The 19,822-nt window shown below is 42.1% G+C and overlaps 1 protein-coding gene and 1 long non-coding RNA gene across 10 annotated transcripts in view; one reads left to right on the plus strand and one right to left on the minus strand.

Annotated features, from left to right (window-relative positions):
• Positions 1-19,822, minus strand: part of LOC117235095 (gamma-aminobutyric acid receptor subunit beta) — an 86,412-nt gene that overhangs the window by 14,280 nt on the left and 52,310 nt on the right. For 5 of the 9 annotated variants that reach the window (XM_033496819.1, XM_033496812.1, XM_033496810.1 and 2 more), the window contains exons 3-5: positions 15,380-15,447; positions 2,962-3,188; positions 1,302-1,384 (exon numbers count right to left, since the gene is read on the minus strand). In XM_033496819.1, the coding sequence (XP_033352710.1) occupies positions 1,302-1,384; positions 2,962-3,188; positions 15,380-15,447 (378 nt within the window). Of the gene's footprint in view, positions 1-1,301; positions 1,385-2,961; positions 3,189-11,435; positions 11,504-15,379; positions 15,448-19,822 lie in introns of all 9 variants that reach the window. The other 4 variants (XM_033496815.1, XM_033496813.1, XM_033496811.1 and 1 more) reach the window with 1 other exon arrangement.
• Positions 1-19,822, plus strand: part of LOC117235106 — a 108,749-nt gene that overhangs the window by 3,668 nt on the left and 85,259 nt on the right. The window lies entirely within an intron of this gene.

Here is a 19,822-nt window from a genome sequence, read left to right on the forward strand (position 1 = left end):
GCAACTATTCCAGAATCCTGATCCGTTCAAAAGGCAGTTAATTACGTCCAATCCTGTGTAACGCATTCAACGTGCAAGACGCGAACGTACGTACGATCATCGGAATTCTATAGTTTCTTGCGAACGATGCTTGGATAAATGAATACGCGTTATAGAAAAATTGATTTTCACCAGGGACTCCTTTCGATTTTATGTGCCCCGTTGAACGCGTTAAGACAAATTTTCGGATAAAAGTTTTCTCGAGGATATCCATCGAGCGATTCGATCGACTATTAAACTCTGAAACATCATCCCCTTCGGTGTAAAGTTTCTTTACGTTGTTTTTTTCTTTTTCCTCTTCTTTTCTTGTCTCTTTTGTTCGATTCGCCCATCATTGGAATTTTCCAACGAAAGCACGCGTCTGCCTCGGCAAGTTCACGATGTCACGTAGGTAAAACAGTCATCGTGAATGGTATAGAAAACCCAATAAGAGTGAGCGAGAGCGGGTGAGTGAGCGAGTGAGTGAGTGGACCGAGTGAATGAAAGTGATCCACGACGATGCCGCGGATCGTGTGACTGATTCGTGTTAGTGAGCGTGTAAAGTGGCGAGTGATGGACAGACAGACAGACAGATAGATAGATAGCTAGAGAGGAGAAGACAGAGTAGAAAAAGGAATAGAAGAGATTATCATGGATTCGGGGAAAGGGTGGGAGGAGGAAAGAGAAAGAGAGAGAGAGAGAGAGAGCGGGGGAGGTCGCGTTGAGGGGGGTGGGCTGTAAGGTGTCGGGTAACGAGATTTCGTATGAGCGTGTAAAAGTAGAACATACGAGATTCCCTTAGGTTTCGTTTTTTTCATAATCTGTTATTTTTCCTGTTACGTTTGACGCAAATGTACACGACAGAAGCGTCTTTCTGAGCTTATCTGAAAAAGGGTTTGAAAGCGATGTACAGTTGAGTCGCGTTTAATCAACGGCAATCGACTCCCTTGATCCGATTCAAAACGTCTTTTAACTTCAACTTCATCGCGATAAAATGTTTTTAACTTTCATCGAAACCGAGTATATAACGAGTGGAAATTAGCAAGCGGAATTTAGATATTAAGCGTTCAGAACGATATTTTAAATAAACAGGTAACGTCGATTGCCGTTCGCAAGATCGACACTGTTAATGCTCCGATGATAAATTCGAATCGTATGTTTCCATGTAACGTATGTAGCGTGTCTGTGTGACAGTGGACAGAGGCGAGGGTGTCGAACTTTTCTGAGATCGTCACTTCGGTTCAGTTATGTATGCATTTATACACGCGCACGTGCGTACTTACAGCTCTCGATCTCGATATGGCAGAGTTGCCGGTCCATCGGAAAGTATTGCAGATTCATTGGACACGATGCCGTGATCGTTAAACTGTAACAAACGCAAACATTACTTTCAATCTATGGAACGTGATAAACGAAAATTACGATCAAACGTTTGCTCGACATTAAAAATTCATACATCGATATCGTTGCTGGAGGACCAACTTCAAAGAAGCTAGAAGAAATTTGTACAAATCTCTCGTACTATTGCCAATTTCAAGCAACGGTTATCGTTATAATATTCGTTCAACCATAGAGAATCTATGCCCAAATATACACATCGATATCCATTCCGATCAATTTCTCCTGGTGTTTTTCGCTTTTCCGCCTACGTTCAGTCGGCCTTGAGTTTCTAGATCCGGAAGGCAATGTAATATAAAGCAACGAAAGGGTGCGCACGGGAAAGTTAGGTATGCATGGATCGCGTGAATATAGCAGCGCCGTTAATACCAGAACACTTGACGTTGTTTTAGAGGGGAATGGATATGGGGGATAATACGACGTAGTGTCGAAGGAAGAAGGGGATGGAAACGATGACGACCGATCCTCGGAAGAAAATTTGTCGTCGTTGGTACGACTGCTTTCTCCAATGTTTAGACGGTTCTTGAATGGAACGGGGTATCGAAACGGGGTTAAAATCGCGTCTGAACGTGGCAGTTTTATCGCGGGCTCCTCCTCACGCTAGAAAATATATTCCATTACTCGAAAAGTCTTCTTCGTTTAGGGGTTCGCCGACTTTTGCCGACGTCGTGCTACGAAATACTGCTGCGTCTTGTGTTCAGAGAGATTGCAGGATACTTTGTCGAGGATACTTTTCAACGATTTTAATTACAAATTAAAGCTGGTATTAACATCGAAATCGTCTTTTTATCAGACTTGATCCTTTGCACACTGAGAATTTTACACGCGATATAGCAATTTCAACATACTTTTGGAGTGAAGTTTTTCAGACTAAAAATTTCGTTTTGAGAAAGGTAAAGTTGCAGGTGAACTCTCTTCCAATTTTTGTTTATATGTCAAAACAAATTTTCACGTCGTTAATCCTTTTAGGACAGAATTCTTTTGCAGCCTGTGGAAAAAATTGCATTCTCTTAATTGATTCTCTTAGAAGCCAAATCGATCCACTTCTTGTTAATTAATTAATTTCGTTACAAAAGCACGCGATTAATATTCAATTCTCAAGAAACAAATAATTTCCTACCTTCGTTACAAACAGGTGACACGAATAATTCTAAGATACATTTAAGGAACAGCGTTTGTAAAATCATTGTATTCTTTTATTTCTGATTTTATGGAGTCGGTCGATGTGGCTTCAATTATTAGTAGCAGAATCAGGTCTTTTCAAAGAAAAAATGAAGAAGACATAACAACCTAAAACTTGTGATTAGTTTTGCCGAAAATAAATACATCTATCGTTTATTTAACCGATAGCTTATTAAGATACAATGTACGATTAATCGTGAACGGATTAACGTTTCACTACAGACACCTAACAATTGCAAAGGATAAAATATTTATCCTTGCTTCTTTTCTATAACTTCTAATAGTATAATAGTTCTAATAGTAACTTATAGATGAGAATATTCTTATTTTCTAATTAGAAATGAAATAATCGTTGTCACTCACCGTATACTACGTGTAATGCTTCCCGAATGATGAATACGAATGAACTCGTTGCTGGTGGTAGCGATGTGAAAGTACGACTGCTTCTCGTTGACGAAGAACGTGTCGGGTACCCAAATGTTCTTGATGAACTCCGAGCCGACGCTGAGCGTCTCGACGCCCGCTCGTTTCTTGAACGCCAGCCGCGGGTCCGTCCAGAATTGCCGGAAGTAAAAATCCAGCGTGAAGTCCTGGCATGAGACACACATACACACGCGAGTGCTTTCATTAGAGTCGTAAATAATCGTGGTGCGATACGACACGCGAGAACGAGCGTGGAAGAACGTAAAAGTAAGTAATTCCGTGGTCGAATTTCGGATCGTAAAACGCCGCGAGAATCGTGTTTTCGATCGACACGATCGTCTGGGAACTACAATGGACGCCAAAGCATCGGGTCCGAACAATGCAACGTGACACGTTCGTACAGACTAACAGCATTTACGCGACAATGCCTTCGTTAAAAATAACATAGTTTCGCCGGATACGTGAGGAAGAGAGCGAATGCAAACCGATATCGCGACGGGATAACGCGAAGCCTTCTATCTGACGCGTCTCTCATCCCACTTTATACGAATAAATAGATTTGCATCGATTAAATTCTCTGATTTATTTGATACGTTGCACGTTCGAAACATGCGGTTTATCTGTCGACGAATACGAGAACCCTGTTCGTATTGTCATTAAAACGCATCTACGCGAATATCTATGAACGTATCGCGAAAAGAAATATTCGTCGTTCTATTTGACGAGAGAACGCGATTATCTTACACGTTATTCCTCGTTTTTCTCGCGTGTATCGTATTCTCTTTGTTTGTTTGCGAGGCGGGGCAGTTTGTGACGGAAGGAAGATTCAGCGTCTTTCCACGGGGATGGAGACATCGCGAGAAAGACAAACGGAAAGTAAGAGAGATACGGTTGTACGCGAAATTGACGGAGGGTTCAAACGGTTAGGGGAAACAGCGAGACGTAACACGGAGAAACGAAAACGTGAAGCGGCGCGATCGTAGGAGACAGGGGTTCGAGCGATCGATCGATGGAAGAGGAAACGCAGAACTGAGATCGGGAACGTCGACAGGTAGCTGGAAACTCTCGTCGATTGTTGCTGACGACTTCTCTGTACCGGGTACCACGTGTCGTGGTTATCGTAACGCGCTAAATCGCCTACTTGAACACTCGCGTAACCTTATCGAGACTCTCCTTCAGTGTTTTGTTCTGATCTCAGGCTGCTAGCTAAGGCAAGCCAAGACACCAGTCTTTCGTGAAACTTGTCGCAAGTTGTCCCGCGAAAATTTTTAATGTCATACGTTTTAAGTTTGCAATCGAGATTAAATTATTTTTATTTTCTCTCTATCACGAAGCTATAGTTTCGTATTCGATAGTTGATGTTATATTTGTCGATGGTATTAACCAACGTATATTTATGTACAACTTCTGCACAAATGCATCGAATCCAGAGAGCGGTTAAAACATCGCATAAAATTGAACGATTTTCACTCGCAACAAATGATTTCACGGCTTGGTTATTCGAGTTCAAGTGAACGGAAGATCGTGAAACGCTCAATCAAAAATTTTACGCATGACGAAGAAATCGGGACGCGATTGAATGGGCGCGATTTTATGTGAAGCGGTTCGCAGAGTGAATAGATTTAATATTTAAAGGTACGGCCGTTTTAATAGACGGCCGTCGAACGTAAATACCGTAATTTAAGGGCACCAGGAATAGATTCTCACGGAAAGGAGTTACGCGTCTTGAAATATTCAAGGTTCTTCCGTTAAACTTTGATTACTTGGTTCGATTCATCGGGCGAAAAGAAGAGAAAAAAAGAAGTGATTTCGCGCGAGTCCATCGTGAATTCATCAAACGTTGTAGCGTGCTATTCCTCGTATATTTCCACTTACGAGGCGAGTAATTTGTTCCAAGAAGAAAGTTTAAGTGCGAATAGTTGGAGCGTAATCAACCGATTCCGATGGCTAGATTTATTATTCGAGATCAAAGTTTCTCGATTAGTCTATTATTATTGAGATGTAATTACAAGGGAACACATTTAAACACGGTTAAAGTTTCACCATTTAACGAAGACGCTATTAAAAGTTCACTTATTAAAGACAAGTAAGGCGTATATCGATCGTGCTATAAATCACATTTGCATCCCGTTTAGTAAGTTAAAAGTCTTCCAGCGATTTTAGAATTTTGAAGGAATAAAGATTTTTGAAAGTCAAATATTCCGAGATTCTTAAAACACAAGAAACGCGAATCTGTTGAAACAAAAAGCTTCTGTTTTTAATTTTAACGATTTAAATACAATGGCGGACAAAGGGAAGTTTAACATTAGTGCACTATGAATTTTAATAAACCTTACGCTAAACGTCTTTCACCACATATTATATTTATTCGTTGCTCTCATTAATACGAACTCATTTTGTATACACGCACAAATTACGGTGTCTTTTTATATTTCTTATTTTGTAAACTTTCTTTTGTCCGCCACTGTATAGCAGGTCTTTTTTAATAATTTGAGATCTTTGAGCGTGAACAGTCAATTACTGGTTACATGTCGTACTCTGTTCCTGAAATTTCGACACTTATTTCGAAGTTTCGACGATAAGATAATTCTATAGAAATGGAAATTATACAGGTTGAAGCCGAGCTGTATCGCTCGGTATACGGTTCACTCGCATCCGATCTCTGTCGACGTGGTCGATCTCAGTTGGGGAGTTCCACGACGCGAGGGTAATTCGTGTGTACACGCGAAAGCGGTAAGGTGCATGGACCGTGTATATGGTGATTATATGTATTCCATATATAGACTATTATTACTTGGGCAACACTACTAGTACGTGCAAGCATGCTACGAAACGCTATCGAAGCAACATGCATTGCCTATATCGTACTTGCGAAGAGAGAATCTTAAGTCTAATTATAAATACTTATGTCTAATCGAACTTCGAACTTGATAACAGTAGCAACGATATGCAGCAGGATCTGAAAGTTGTTGGAACTTTAGTGTGAAATTTGATTAATTCTATCATTTTGTTTCAACACTCGGTCCAATATAACGATCATCTTCTAAATATGATATATCCTTGAGATCGATTAGATTCTTACTCGTAACGGATACAACGAAGTTCTGATCAACTTCTGGATCAGTATATCAATACTTATGTTGAATTATTTTCGTGTCGAAAATTTTCCTTCGTTAAATCGTCAGTTGCCGAGGCGCACCAAAAATGCCGTACACAATTGAGCGTGGAATGAAACATCTTTCACGTGCGTTTGCGCCATACACTTTGCACGTGAGATCATAATCGCATGTTGCATAAACACGGTGTTCCGATTATGTAGTCCAGTTTGTTCGAGGCGATGTTTCCGTTATTTCGCTCGACGCGTTTATACGCGTGCAATGCACGCGTGTAGACACCATTCTACTTTATTTCGTAATTGGTTCGTTTGTGAGGATGTGAAAACGACTTTTATGCGTGCACGAAAAAATTGTCGGGAAAGTTTTGATTTAGGATACGAGTTCAGTGACAGAGGAAGAGGAAAAAAATTGCGGGATCGTGCAACCGATAAAATAACAATTGTCGCCATAAATTCGTAGGTTCGCGTTCTCTTGTCCCGTTGTACATTTTATCGAGAAGTTTACGACTATTACAAACGTTGCACTGAAATTTTCGCAACCGTTATAGGTGTGAAATTTTGTTGGAAGAGAGGAGAGAATGAGAAAGAGAGGGATAGAGGATAGATAGATAGGTAGATAGGCAGATAGGTAGATAGATAGAAAGATAGAGAGATATATAGATAGATAGATAGATAGAGGAAGAGAGAGGGAGAGAGAGAGAGAGAGAAATTCAGGAAACTTTAGGAACGAACTTGGACATTTTACAGCTCCAATAACGGCTGACGTTCACTCTAGCTATGTTGGAAAGATTTCAACCCGAGGCGACGCTTACCGCCGTCATCGACGCTGTATACGTTGCCGCGATATTTTTGTGACGTTTTCAAGCGCGGAAAGTTTTATGCCGGATAAATGTGCGGATTTATGCTATTGCGATGCTTGGATACCGCTTCAAGGATGGAGTTGGGAGACGAAAATAATAAAAATGGAATAAATAGAGAAGTCCATTCCACCGAACTGTTTCGTTTGATGTTAGTCGAACGACCCTGTCTATCGAGCATGGAAGCTTTACTTTTTCCTATTTATTTACTTACTTACCAAGTCAACGAACTAAATCACCTTTTTCACTTTCTAAACTAATACTATGCACGCATACAATATAAAATTAAAACTTAGTACATAGTCATCGTCATCATTTATAACGTATTAAATATAAATCGTAACTTTCCAAACGATAGAACAACGTATCGATATTAGATTATCTTACGGAACAGCGAACCGTGATGTAAATACGAGAAAATTTTCAATGAACAATATGTATGCAATGTTTAACATGTAAACAACTTTTTGCAATTGTATACACGAGGTTTTTTTCATTTCCGTGGAAATTGGCTCCTTGAAGTGGTGCTCGATGGCAACAACGTATTCTACGTTTCGATATCTGACATCGTCTACTTTTCAACGAGTCTTCAGTTTCAGATGATATTGCGTCTTTCGCGATTGAACGCGCGCAAAGTTGCTGGTTGTTATATTAATTGGGTATTGTCTACCTAGTGGTCATAAGTAGTTTCTGATGCGAACGCGAATCCGTGAATGCAAGTTTAATTAAAGTGGGCTCGAAAGTAACTCCGTTGTAATGTGGTGTTGATGTCACTTCGGGCGGAAGTTGTCATGGCAGCGAGCTTTGCTTCGTTTGGCGTTCCTCCAGGCGCAGTGCAGTCGTGTCGTGATGCGCACTGGACGTCTAATTTGTCGTATTATGCATTTTGACGCTCGTTACCCATCGATTTTACGAATCTTCGAACCGTTTAACTGTTCCTCCTAAAGTTATCGAACGACGTGTGCGGGAAATGTATCTTCCGCGTATTCTTCAAGACCTCGTTGATCCTGTCCGACCGCGTTACGTCTACAAGAAATATTTCCTTCTCGACTGGCACAGTGGTATATAATTCGGAATCACGTTCTTCGAGTAGCATCGTAACGATGCAAAGAACGTCGGTCGCGCTTTGTCGAGTGTTTCTAAGGACACTTCGCAACTTTTCCTTGGCAAGAGAAGAGAGTTCGCGGGCAGGCAAGTAGCGCAGGTAAGCGTTTGCCTACGAACATCGAGATAGAAAAGAAGGACAAGAACGAGGAGTACGAAACAACTAGCGGCTATGTAACGATGCTGTTACATACATAGAAAGAAGCAGTCTCAAAAGCAGAAGCTTGCAAGCGAATCGAAATTGAAGAAAAAAGAAAAGAGACGAAGAAAAGAACGGAAAAAAGAAGAGAACGAAGGAAAAACGCAACAGCAGAGTGTGTGCGACGAATGATGGAAGGCAAGAGAGGCTCGTACGAGAACACTGGTTGGCTCAACGTGTATTTCACATTGTGCTTTCTGCGCCTCGACGAGTGGCCAGTCTGTGTGTACGCGTGCACATAATCTCGATGCGATACACCTGCGTGGATATTAACATGTGCACGTGTATGATTGTACAAGCGCACGCACACACATACTTGAATATTAATAATAATTAGAATGTGTACGGCATCATAGTGATTCATAGCTACCAGAAGCGTACTGCACACACTGACAATGATACAGCTCAATATAGGTGTCGTATTATATCCATAATATAATATAAATATATATATGTGAAATATATATATATGTATAGATATCTATAGACACATTATTTCGTATAGTCTCGATTCGTAGTCGCAACGTTGCACAAGCTATATACTCTTTTCTTTTTTTGATATTCTATGCGTTCGTCGGCTGGCCAGAAGGAAGCAGGAATTCAGGAACATGGTGTTTCTCGTTCGATTGTTTCACGGACTCTCTCTTTTGCCACTATTTCCGCTCCTCTTTGCGTGTCTCCGTCGTGGTACCCGAGACGTCCGTCTGACAAACGCTATGTCCAGAATCTACGAGAGTAAAGGGCGAGGAAAGAAGGAGCCTTCGTGCAGCATCGTTCGGCGCGAAATTTCTCACTGATGCGCCTACAACGGGTGAGAAATGTAAAGGAGGGAAAATTGATAGGAAAATTGGCTACTTTGGTAGTTCTTCGACGAGTTTCCGAAGAGGGGATAAGTTTCCGATTAGACGATCACCGACGATGGACTGCACTCCTTGCTTAAATTGGTACGAAGGAAGACTCGAGAACGGAAGAACCGACGGATAAGGGGAAAGAGGGTCGGGCAAAGAGGAATATACAGTGAAGGCTCGCCAACGGGTATAAAAATCGCGAGTCACGTCCCAGGTGACAGTGTCGACTTGATTTGGTTTCCGCACAGGGCTCAACACCTGGGGTCCAGTCTCGTACATTCAGCTCCAAACTCGCATTCTGGATCACGATCGAGCGTCGATGATCTCTTTTTGATGATTTATGAGTTCGTTGGACAAACCGGGAGATTATATGGTCCGCAACTTGCAAAACTTTATTCTTCGCTTTTCCGTAGTATTTGTCATTTGTCCATAAGTCACGACTAAACAAAACTGCCAAAAAATATAATCCACAAATTGAAGCTTCGATATCGATCGATAAAGATGGAAAAAAGTATGGAGCCTGAAACTGTGGCGGACGCAAATGGATCCAGTTTCGTGCCAGTTTGAAACTGATTGCAGACACCGGAACAGATACCTTTTGAATACTACAGGAGTATACGCAATACACAATACGTTATATGATTACGCTATGTACGTATCTTAAATATTGAGAAAGAAAATATATATATAGATATATATACCATACGTAACGCTGTATACACGCTTATATACGTATACATCTAGAAATTGCAAAAATACGTGTAAGTCTACGCGTATATATGCGTGCCTCAACGTATGTGCGGCCTGCAGCGCTCGAATCGCGATTCGTTCGCTTTTCAACCTCGCTCAGAGCAATCGTACTTAAACTCTCGGCTTAGAGACGAGGAAAAATTCGCGAAAATTTTGATAACGTCGCGGATGTTTATTGGACGCGACGTTTTTTGCCACTCGAACGGATAACCTGCAGTATATCGTTCGTTTGCTTTTACCCTTCGATTCGTAAATCCTTTCTAAGCGATAAAACGAATTGGTAGAAAACGATATTGCGCGAGAGAACCGTAAAAAGCGTTAGAGCAGATTGGCGTGTATAGTGGAACGTATTTTTCTGACTTTTTTGTCCGAGGGTGCTATATGTTTCCCATTGTTCGCGGCTGGTTTTCGTTGCTGATCGAGCTCTCGTCGCTGATTCGAGCACTGCGGGTAGGGCCATGCAACAAGAACATCGCAAATCGAATTAAACGAGTCAACCATAAACCATAAACGAAGTAGACAAGAATATATCTTGCGAAGACTGTGGAACGTAGCAAGGTTCCCTTGTAACAGTTCAGCCAACCAAACAGCTGTGACGAGCTATAAAAACGTAGGTTAGTAGGCCATCCGTGTAGGGTGTGTGAGTGTGTGTACGTATGTTTTTATACGTATGTATGTATGGTATGTATCTCTCCTTTTCTCTATGTGTGTCTCTGTTTCGTGTGAGTGGTAGACAGTATATGCATCTGTATGCAAATGTGTACGTGTACGTGCCAATATGCCCCTTGCTGCCAACATAAATATCGCGAGCCGCGATGTCTATGTGTCTCTTGGTGCACGTTTCTCCAGTCACCCGTCGAGAATTCCTCGAGATTTCGATGCGTGTATGAAATACTTCGGTTTACGCTTCTGTGTACGCGAACAGAGACGTATAGATACACGTGTATATGCGCCGCGACCGATCTCATTCTATACGACGAACTTTACGCGACATCGGTCCCAATCGGTGAACACTTAGATTTCGCGACCGGATTCGAACAATGCTAACGAACGATGAATATTCACGGACGAATATTTATTAATCCGTCTCGCGTTGTCCCGTGTTGTTCTTTCGTTGAATTTCACGTGGAACGCGAGCGTATTGATATTTGCGCGAGAACGTTTGTACACACGTACACACACGCGGATCGGATAATCGTGAAACAAACAATCGGAAACAAGCGGCATAGTTGGATGAACGACGCGCTCGAAAAGCTGGTTCGTTCGGACGACGCGTTTGGTATCGCGTGGTTCGATACGATCGATCGACCCCGATTGATCGTTTGCGTGGAGGAACGATCGATGGATCGTATCGTATGTGCGACGATTCAATTCGCCGCGATCGCTCTCACGGTGAATAGTCGAGTTTTCCATGAACAGTGTGAAAGAAAAGGGGGTACACGCGTCGGTACACGCACGAACGAAGAGGAAGGGTCAGAAAAAGAAATGAACGAACGGTTGTCGATGTGAGTTCTGTATGAGTTTGAGAATGCAAACTGTACCATCAACACTTCGGACACGGAGCTGATGCTGAGGACATACATGGTGACGCCAACCTCCACTGGTGGACCTGCAATCAACAAAACCATCCGGCCTTGGTCGCTCTGATTATCCGCTAGTTTCTAAGTTACCGTACATGTGACAGGTACATTGTACGTAGATAACGGTTAAGTTCGTGTGTTACCCCTGATTCACGGAAGATGAAAAAAGCGAATAGAACAGATTCGTTTGATGCTCAAAGTAGAGACATTCCCTTTAGAACAGAATAGAATAATCGTTGAATATTATTTACAAAGATTCGAACGATATTTGACTATAGATACGATGATATTAAATGCTCTAGGACAAACGTTAGCGCGAAAAAATCGCGAATTAGGGGTACAATGCAAGCGTACAAGTCGAAGAGAGCTCGCACCCTGCACGGAACCAAATCAACAGCACTCGTCGGCCACGTTGTTTTCCAAGCTAGAAGAATTATTCACACACACTTGACTCGTTATATATATATAATCCTTATTATATATATATATATATACACACCCATCACAGTCACGTGTTTAAGCAAGGTGACTTTACCCTTGCTCGACTATCGTCTTTTGTTTCTTTCATTTCCTTTTATACTCTTTTGTCACTTCTCTTTTCTTTTTTTGTTTTTGTTTTATTCTCGTTACTCTTTCCTTTTATACATTTTCCGTTTCTTGTTTTGCGGTGTTGTTAACCGAGTCACTCTAATTATATCGCGCCAGCTATACGCGTGTCTCTACTTCGTATATCTTGAACGTATCCGGTACTGTTTTTATCTCCGGTTGTTTTCTTTCTTTCTCTTTTTGTCTCCATCGTTTTAATCCTGTCGTTTACCTGTCCATCCCCCCGAGCGATATGTCGATTCCTTCTCATTTCAGACCTTCAAAGTTCGTTATTTAACTGTTTTCCAGTTATAACTCTATCGTTCGTCTCTTTCCTTTCGCTTCCTGTCTCTTTTACTCGTCTTTCACCCTCGAGTTAAGAAACGAACGATACTCGTAAACATTCGCTGTCATTGTCACTGCGATCGTCGATCCCGGACGAATCTTAGTCGCGTGTAATTGTAATAGCTATATATTATCTCTTTGCATCTCTTTCCTCTTATTCTTTTTGTCTTTTCTCTTAACTTATTTTTTGCTTTGACAAATCAGCTATCGGACGGACGTGTGGACGTCGTTCGAGACGTGGAAAAATCGGGGTCTTTCGTGTTTGAGAACGAACGTGTGATACGTGCGGTGTCAGACACAGGGGGTGAAGGTAGAAAGTGTGATAGTGAACGGTGGTGATGGGCGGGGTTTTCGGGGGGTGGGCGGGCGGGCGGGCGGGCGGCGGCGGCGGCGGCTGGGGGCAAAAGGGGGCAACAGGGGTTTAATCGGGTGGAATAAAATATAGAATAATAATAATTGTAAGTGGTGGCAGGCGGGCAGCCCATCTTAGCAACCGCGGCATAGCAGCTAGCGTCTAAAAAATGGTCTAAACGGGACGGTTCGTGCGTATGTAATATATTTATATATATATAATATATATATATCCAAAATTGAACAAGATACTATTCTTCTACATAGAGAGGAAACAAAAGTGTTCGTTCGTATTTTTTTTTTGTCATTTCCTTACAAGAGCAGACCACGCTTCAGATAGCTTAAAGGCTAAAAAAGTAACAAGCAGGAGACAGTGAGTAATAACTTGGTCTACACTCGGAAAAACGTAAGATCAGAACGATTCAGGCCGTTTAGAATGTGTATATATGTATGCAAAAAACAGTATAGTATTGACAAATTGGTCACCAGAGATTCGACGAGAAGGAGAAGAGTGGAAAAAAAAAAGATAGAACGTTCTGTGCCTTCTAGAAACTATGCGTGTAATACAGATACAAACCATCCAACCGGACTACGATTCACGGTCCCAGACTACTAGGTATCACGAGCCGACTTCTATCTACGATTACGAATTCGATCCTTTTATTTTTTTCTGAGTGTAGCCTACTTGGTGATTGCGAGCACTTTCATCGTTTCACACACGCGAAATAGTACTTTGTCCATTTTTGGTTCGGTGTTTCTGTCGTGTTTCTATTCGTGACTTCTTGCCACGAGAGTGTTTCGTGTATTTCGTGTGTCGGCGTGTTCCATGCACGCGCACAATTATTCTAACATTAACACGAGTCGCTACTATGGTAACCAGGCTGACTTAATGCATAGTATCAAGCTGATCACACCTCTTGACCATAAAGAAAGGTTAGGTTCGCCTCGTCATTAACGAAGTTGCGGTGGTAAGCCATGGCCGTAGCTCGAATCGTTTACCTGTACTACTTGATTCTATTTATCGCCTACATTATTCTGCTTGGGTTGTACTTGTTTGCATTAATCGTAAAAATCAGAATATGGCTGGATTGTTTAAACATGAAAAGCTAGTTAAATTTGTATCGTACCTTGTTTACTTTGGTACTGCAATTCGAACCGGACGAACGAGAATGATACTCGATTGTTTGCAAACTGGGGAAAACGCAACAATTCTGCCGTTATGTATTTTAGTTTCTCCGTATGATAAAATCAACACGCGTCTCGGTGTATGGAACAAATGAATTAAAAAAAAAAAAAAAAAAAAATAGAAAAAATTCGGGAAAGTAAATAACGGTTAAAAAAAAGGACGAACGTAAGCTTAACAACTATCTGCCAGGTTCTGCTTGGCAAACTTAATAAAAAGAATATGCAAGAAAAAATCCTATTTGGAAGCAGAAATATTTATTTCGATAAAAGAAGCGGAAAGTTAATTTTAATTTTTTCGTAGAAATCGATTCACCTATCGTTCTATATATCGTACAAAGGAGAACTTTCGTGCCGATGCAAATTAAACAAAACGACCTCGACGTTTGTAATTAGAATTTCTTAGCGTCGATTGGCGTTTCGGTGCATCGTGTCAAGGAATTGGACATCGAGCCGGTTGGAAGACGCGCTTGAACAGCGATCGTCTGATCGTAATCGTGTTACACGATTGTCGCGGCGGTTCCAGGCGTTCTCACGAAACGTAGAGTAGATCAAAGGAGCACACAGCTCGAGGCGATGCGGTTCTGTGCACGGCAACCGAACTAATTTCATCGACAGAGCGCCAATCGGCCTTCGACACGTACGAACGAGCGAGCGGTTGAGCGAACGAATGGGCGACGGATGGTTCGCCCTATTCGAGACCTCGGGGACTCGACTCCTCCTTTTCTCTCTGCGATAGAACCAGATTAAACCTACGAATTTCCTCTGGTCGGACTGCAATTAATCGATTATCTCTTGCACGTCTCGCAGCTTGATCGATCACGGTTACGACGTTATTGCACGATAGGGCGATTTCCAATCGGAGAACCAATCCGGAAAATTGTATTTAAAACTTCGAAGCGCGGCTCGATCTTCGTCTTTCGATATTCGCTGGAATATTCCGGGCCGTTTCGAATCATCGAGGTATTTCCAGGTTGCACGAACACGTAAAAGAAAGATGTGAGCAGAGAGTATGGTCGAACCTTTTGGTGAACGTTATGCCAGCGACAAGGAAACGAAAGACGGAGAGTTTCAGGGAGAATCTATGCATTCCTGTGCGCGTGCATGCATCCAATGTAAGTGTTTGCGAGTGTGCATTCGTATGTCCGTTGTTTCGTGTTACGTTTCAAAGAGCAATTCCTTTTATTCTGTGGCGGTGTGTTCGTATTCATATACGTGGCTGTTTATTCGTTTCGTGTATCTGTGCATCGTGTGTCGGTATATGTACATGAAAGATCGTGGCTGTAACGATTGACGGCAATCGTCGTTTCAAATACACGGGCACTAAAAAGAGAAGTGGTTGCTCGGGCAAATGGGGTGGGGGATGTTTTAATCGAACGATCGAAATGATTAGTAATCGATTTTCAGCGTTAATGACTGAGTAAGACCTAGAGGTATAGTACCATTTTCACTTCGGATAGCGAGCTGATACTCAAGACGTACATGGTGACGCCCACCTCGACAGGAGGACCTGAAATCGAAGGTTAGTCAGACTGAGTCGGCCGTTTCCGGCCGCGGACAAGTTACACGATGGGGTGACTATGGCTTTTTTTTTTGTTCACTGATCGTTAAGTTATTATTCTTATCATTCTCGTTACAGTATCTAAATACGTATGTATGTATGGTATACTTTTTTTTGGCTTTTTCTTTTTTTTTTTTCGTTTCATTTCGTGAATAATTTTTTTTACTGTGAGTGTGGAATGTCATGGGTATTGAGTGGTATCGCTACGTCGGATGGATCGCTGAAAGTGGTAATTACTCTCGATTAGAGGACCACCAGGATCATCGTTTCTCGATACGTGTGCTTGGTTATCTCTTTAGAGCTTCGTTGATACTCTGGACGCGATGCTGAAACGTTGATCGAATTTCCATGTCTTTTATGGCCGGAATAGTAGCTTTCAAAGAGAAAGAACCTATTGATTGAACGGCTCGATTGTTAGCCCTGTCCTCTTACAAACATAAGATCTAACCGATTCTTTCTCTTTTTACGCCTAAAAATTGCCCCAGCTTAAACTTTCCGGAAACATCAAATATTCTTTCTACGCGTTTCTCGATATCATTCTCGTTCCACGTTACGGTTTACGGGGTAAACTTCACGGAGAAATTCGCGAGATTCGATTCAAACTTTGACAGTTTAACGCGGAGGTAATAATTTAATATATACGTATATTTAGTATCCAAATATCGAAATGAACGAAATTGTTCGAGTATTATCGCAGATGTGTAAGTTGGAGTCTGAGCATCGAGTGATTTTACGAAGAGGACGTAAGAATTTCATTAGAATTGTGGAAGACGGTGGTTGTTGGAAAAGTTTGAGGGAACGAAGTGAAAAATAAGAGTCGGGAAGGTTGGCCAAGGGAGAGAAACACGAGGGCAGGCATTTTCGCGATAAAGTTGACTCGTAAACAACGGCTCTGCCAGCGGCATCGTGCGCTGCTTCGATATATCTTCATTTCCATTTCTGGGATGTTTTTAAAACCCTATAGCCAGTGAACGTCCCATATGGGACACATATTTCACAATGACGGGTCGGCGTACACGTTGCAAAACGCAACGAACGTACGTGGTATCAGGTTAATTGAAATGCGTTGGTATGGCTTACCCTTCCAAGCCAATCGCCCATGAGAACGTGTTTAAAAAAAAGAAAAAAAAAACAAGAGACAGATGGAAAAAATGCAAACACGACAGACATCGGTGGAAACGAATTTCCAACGAAAAATATCAACCTCGCCGTTCTACACGCTTTGCTTTATTTTATTATCTGGAACCCTTTTACAATTATATTTGAATACGCGATGTTTTCTTCACAGGAAGGATAATTTCTTTGCATTTCTTCGAATAATTTTACTCTAACAACAACAAACGATATCTACCAGGATAGCGTAAAAATGAATTCTTCCATTCTCTGGATAAATTTTTTACTTTAATGTTATTCTAACAAGAAACAAATTTATCTAGCAAATATCAATAAAAGATCTTGTCTTAGCGTAAAAATGTATTTCTTCCTTTTTTACGCGAGTCTCAAGATTTATTTTCGAAATTGTTTTCACTCGACAATGAGATCTAATTTTCTCTACGTCTTTAAGAGTTTCTCCACTGTCGGTCCTCTTTCAAACAATAGAGAATTTACTTTAGAGTATGATATTGCTATCCTTGACAGTATATATCCTATCGTAGCCTATCTTATTGCCTATCTGTATTCGTTATCGCCCCTAAATCGTCAGTATTCGGTATCAGCCTCTCCACGTCTCAATATCCTGCCCTTATTAAGTCTGTTTGAAACCGAGTATTCCCGTAGCCGATACACAATTTCGTCGAAGATGCTCGCGTCGCAACATTGTTACAGCTAACAACGAATCTTTACGTCCTCCATCGATCAGCGGTTTAACGAACACCCAAGGGCGCATCGTTGCACCAGAGTCCTTGAACTATATTGAATTACGTAGCCACCCATCGATCGAATTGTTTGCTCGCTAATATACGCGAGCCTCGTAGCGACGTTCGAGAAAGCCAAGCAAGAATGACGAAAAAGGAAAAAGACGCAGACATATATCCACACATCGTGTTTCCTCGTCACGTGCTTTGTCATTTTTACGTAAACTTTGATCGGAATGAAAGAGAATCGTATGCTGGAAATTTAACCGTGCTACGGAGAATATCGAATGAAGACCGGTTACTCGAAAACAGCCACGGGGATGTCTATTTATTCCATGTTGGATGCAAGATATCCCGTTTGCCTGTCCGTAATGTCCGAGAAAAAGCTGTAGCCATTTAAATTTTAAATGTTAAAACCTCGTATTCGATGGACCCAGTAAATCCAGACTGTCTGGAAGGCTCGAGCCGCTTCCATCCAGCCGACGATTCGGCTCGGCTCGACCACGGGAAACCGATACGATTCGAGACGTCCACGGGAAACCGATACGGTTCGAGACGACCACGGGCTTTGGCGAACGCGCTAAAAATAAGGGGGGCTATTGAAAATTCTCTTCGGGATTTATAGGCATTTTTGCCGGAGCAGCGATAAATTCGAAACGCGTGAATGTAATGCATTCTATCGGACGCGAAATATCGAAGCGACCCACGACGAGAAAAAGCGAACGAGACGAGCCTCGAATGAAATTCCGCGATCGGTCTCTTATTTACGACGCGTGTTTGCCATTTGGCTCCGCGCACAGATCAATCTGCGACGTTTGTCGCATTTTTATATTTCTTTCTCTTCTTCCTGTTCCCTTGGGTAATTTACTGGGAATACATTCGTCGAATATTCAACGGGAGAATCGGGGATCTCGAAGGGGGCCTGTGCGCGGTTCTAAAAGTAGCCCAAGAAAATCGATCGTCTCGAGGCAAAACAAGAGAACCGATAGGGAGCTGTTTCACGGAGTAATTCGCGCGGTCGGCACACTTTTCGGAGTCTGCAATTCTCCGGCATTGTCTCCCGCGGGAAAAGAGCAAGAAACCGCAATTGTGGCATACCTCCGTGGGTCACCGTGGCTCGCGGCCAGCGTCAGGAGTCGCTCCTGGAACTGTCCCAGCACAGGATCAGCCCAGGAATGAAAATGAATGCACACGTTCCGAAGCAGTGGCGAATAAATAAAGCGTGTTGCTGTTTACTGTTTTCTCCTGCTCTGGACACGTTCGCGGGTTAAAACGTACCGAAATTTTCCGCCAGAATTCCCTCCGACTATCTCGTTAGTCGCGATTTCGCCGCCAAGACCTTTTTTCTTTCTCGTACGACGACGCGGACCCTAAATTCAATTCTCAGCTTCCAAATACTTTGCGATATTCTCGAAAAATCATGGACGTGATTTGCGTGACTCGCCTCTATTTTATTAGTCTGTTTGACGAGGTATCTGTGAAGTTTTTAAATCCGATTCTCAAGTTTGAAATACCTTACGTTACTATCGAAATATGACAAAAGTAACTCGAATGGACACAGCTATATTTTACTGGCTTGTTTAGCAAACAACGTCTAAACCAACCGAGATAACCGTGAATAATTACTAGAGGCCTTAATTCTACGTGGGAACTAATTGCTTCTCGGTTGAAGCGATTTCGGTTGACCAGCGATTGCCTAACTAACTCGAGTGTTAATTGTTCGGCTGATCCGAATACCGATCGAATTACGATTCTCTTCAATATCTAACAAGAAGTTCTCTTATTTTCGATCTAATCGATCGAAGATCGATCAGCTATTTTTGAGTGACTGTCTCGAACGCTGATTAATATCTCATTCCGAATTCTAATAGAATGAATCTCAACTTGCCTAATCTAAGATTCGGATTTAACGAATTATCTATAGAATCGCGCGATAAATCATCTTCGTTTACATATCTATGGAAACTTTCTATATATTTCTCGAGTATGACACGTGGTGACGGGATTACCACGAGGAGGATCGCGAGACCGAAGCGGAAATTCGAGAACGGACCGCAGCGGTATATAGTGACAGAGAGATGACGGCCGACTGACGGAATGAATGTTGAAATTGTAATCGAAGGTGAAGAACTGTGTGGCGGAACGTGGCTGGAGTAGAGAGATGCCGTTAACGGTAACCCGTGGCAACCCGTGCCGCGTCCCAGCATCGATCCAAGTTTTATCGAAGCGCTCCAGCCCCGCCCTGCCTCTATGGAGCTGGCCGAAAATTCGACTTTATCGCGGGAATTGAAAACGGCGGATTCGGTTTATGGGGCTCGAACGCCACCGATTCCATTCACTTCCAACGTAAACAAATTTCACCTATCGGTTTCTTGGACGCCAGCTGGCATCCCCTGTCCCGGCGATGGGTTTACCAAACCGAGTAACTTTCTTTTAGAACGATTTACGTTCACGGCAAGTCGATAGAGACG

Source organism: Bombus vosnesenskii, unplaced genomic scaffold (assembly GCF_011952255.1).
Source record: "Bombus vosnesenskii isolate JDL3184/JDL3185 unplaced genomic scaffold, Bvos_JDL3184-5_v1.1 scf7180000013314, whole genome shotgun sequence".
Classification (NCBI taxonomy): Eukaryota; Metazoa; Arthropoda; class Insecta; order Hymenoptera; family Apidae; genus Bombus; species Bombus vosnesenskii.